Here is a 1,655-nt window from a genome sequence, read left to right as displayed (position 1 = left end):
CGGTGAGTGTGTTTTGTCTTCATCTTCCTTCTCTTTACCCTTTAGCTGTCCTCTTCTTCGGAGAATTTTAAATCCTTTTTTTTTTTCTTTTTCGGCTCTTTAGAAAGGAAGGATCTAAAAAAATAAACGTATAAAAACGAGGGCACACACAGACCGACGATGGTGCATGTTCCACACAATACCGAGTACACAGTCACTTTGCATTATTACTGTTGTATTTTTGTTTTTTTACCGCGTCCTCAGATTTTGTTGCCGTTTGTTTTGGTTTTGCTTTTTTAAACGTCCGTAAAGATCTTTTTGATGTTCACACAGTTGGGATTGTTTGTGGTTGTGCAGTTGCCTGTCTTAAAGGCAGCCTGTTTGAATGCACTGTGGTTGATTCCCCCTTCCTCGATCACCATGTACTCGGACTTGCTGAGGGTGGAATTGCTGCGCGCCTTCCTCATCTCCTCGCTGGACGAGAGATGCTGGCAGCTCCCGACGTGCATGTATTGGGCTTGCTCCTCACCCTCCGTCTCCCGGTGGTAGAAATAGTTGAAATTGGAGACTATCACAGGCACGGGGAGAGCGATGGTTAGCACCCCCGCGATGGCACAGAGGGACCCCACAATCTTCCCTCCAATGGTGATGGGGTGCATGTCCCCGTAGCCCACTGTGGTCATGGTCACCACCGCCCACCAGAAGGCATCGGGGATGCTACTGAAACCCGAACTGGGGTCATCGGCTTCTGCGAAGTAGACAGCGCTGGAGAAGAGGATGACGCCGATGAAGAGGAAGAAGATGAGCAAGCCCAGCTCCCGCATGCTGGCCTTGAGGGTCTGCCCCAGGATCTGCAGCCCCTTGGAGTGCCGGGAGAGGCTTGAAGATGCGGAAGACCCTGACCAGTCGGATGACTCTGAGGATGGCCAAGGACATGGCTTGCTGGCCGTTGCCTTGCCTCTCAGCCAGCTCGGTGCCCAGTGTGATGAAGTAGGGAATGATGGCCACAATGTCAATGATGTTCATGATATTCTTGGAGAAGGTGGCCTTGCTGGGGCAGGCAAAGAAGCGGACCAGCAGCTCGAAGGAGAACCAGATGATGCACAAAGTCTCCACTACAAAGAAAGGGTCGGTGAAGGACGACACCATGGAAGCAGCTGAAGATGAGGAGTTGGTGAAGACATCAGGTGGGAGCGGGCCACCACCCGTCCCGAAGGTCCCCCCAGTTCCCTCATAGTCATGGTCATCTCTGAATTCAGGCAGGGTCTCCAGACAGAAGATGACAATAGAGATAAGGATGACCAGGACAGAGACGATGGCAATGCCTCGGGCCGGCCCAGAGCTCTCAGGGTACTCGAAGAGGAGCCACACTTGGCGCTGAAACTCCTTGTCGGGAAGCGGCCGCTGCTCCTCCCGAATGAAACCCTCGTCCTCCCGAAACTTCTCCATGGCCTCCTCCCCTAGCTGGTAGAAGCGGATCTCCTCGGAGAAGATATCAATGGGGACGTTGACGGGTCGTCGGATGCGCCCGCCCGACTGGTAGTAGTAGAGGATGGCGTCGAAGCTGGGACGGTTACGGTCGAAAAAATACTCGTTGCGGAGGGGGTCGAAGTAGCGCATCCTCTTACGTGGGTCCCCCAGCAGCGTCTCGGGGAACTGCGCCAGCGTCTTCCGCT

General features: G+C 53.8%; 1 protein-coding gene across 1 annotated transcript in view; it reads right to left on the bottom strand.

Moving 5' to 3' along the window:
• Positions 1-275: 275 nt before the first annotated feature.
• The window catches only part of KCNA3 (potassium voltage-gated channel, shaker-related subfamily, member 3), a 13,250-nt gene continuing 11,870 nt past the window's right edge, over positions 276-1,655 (bottom strand). Inside the window, 2 exon segments of the mRNA XM_009891749.1 lie at positions 276-857; positions 859-1,653. Of these exon segments, the coding sequence (XP_009890051.1) occupies positions 276-857; positions 859-1,653 (1,377 nt within the window).

Source organism: Charadrius vociferus, unplaced genomic scaffold, assembly GCF_000708025.1.
Source record: "Charadrius vociferus isolate BGI_N301 unplaced genomic scaffold, ASM70802v2 scaffold819, whole genome shotgun sequence".
NCBI lineage: Eukaryota > Metazoa > Chordata > Aves > Charadriiformes > Charadriidae > Charadrius > Charadrius vociferus.
The sequence above is the reverse complement of the archived record's forward strand: the minus strand, read 5'-3'. Positions and strand labels throughout refer to the sequence as shown.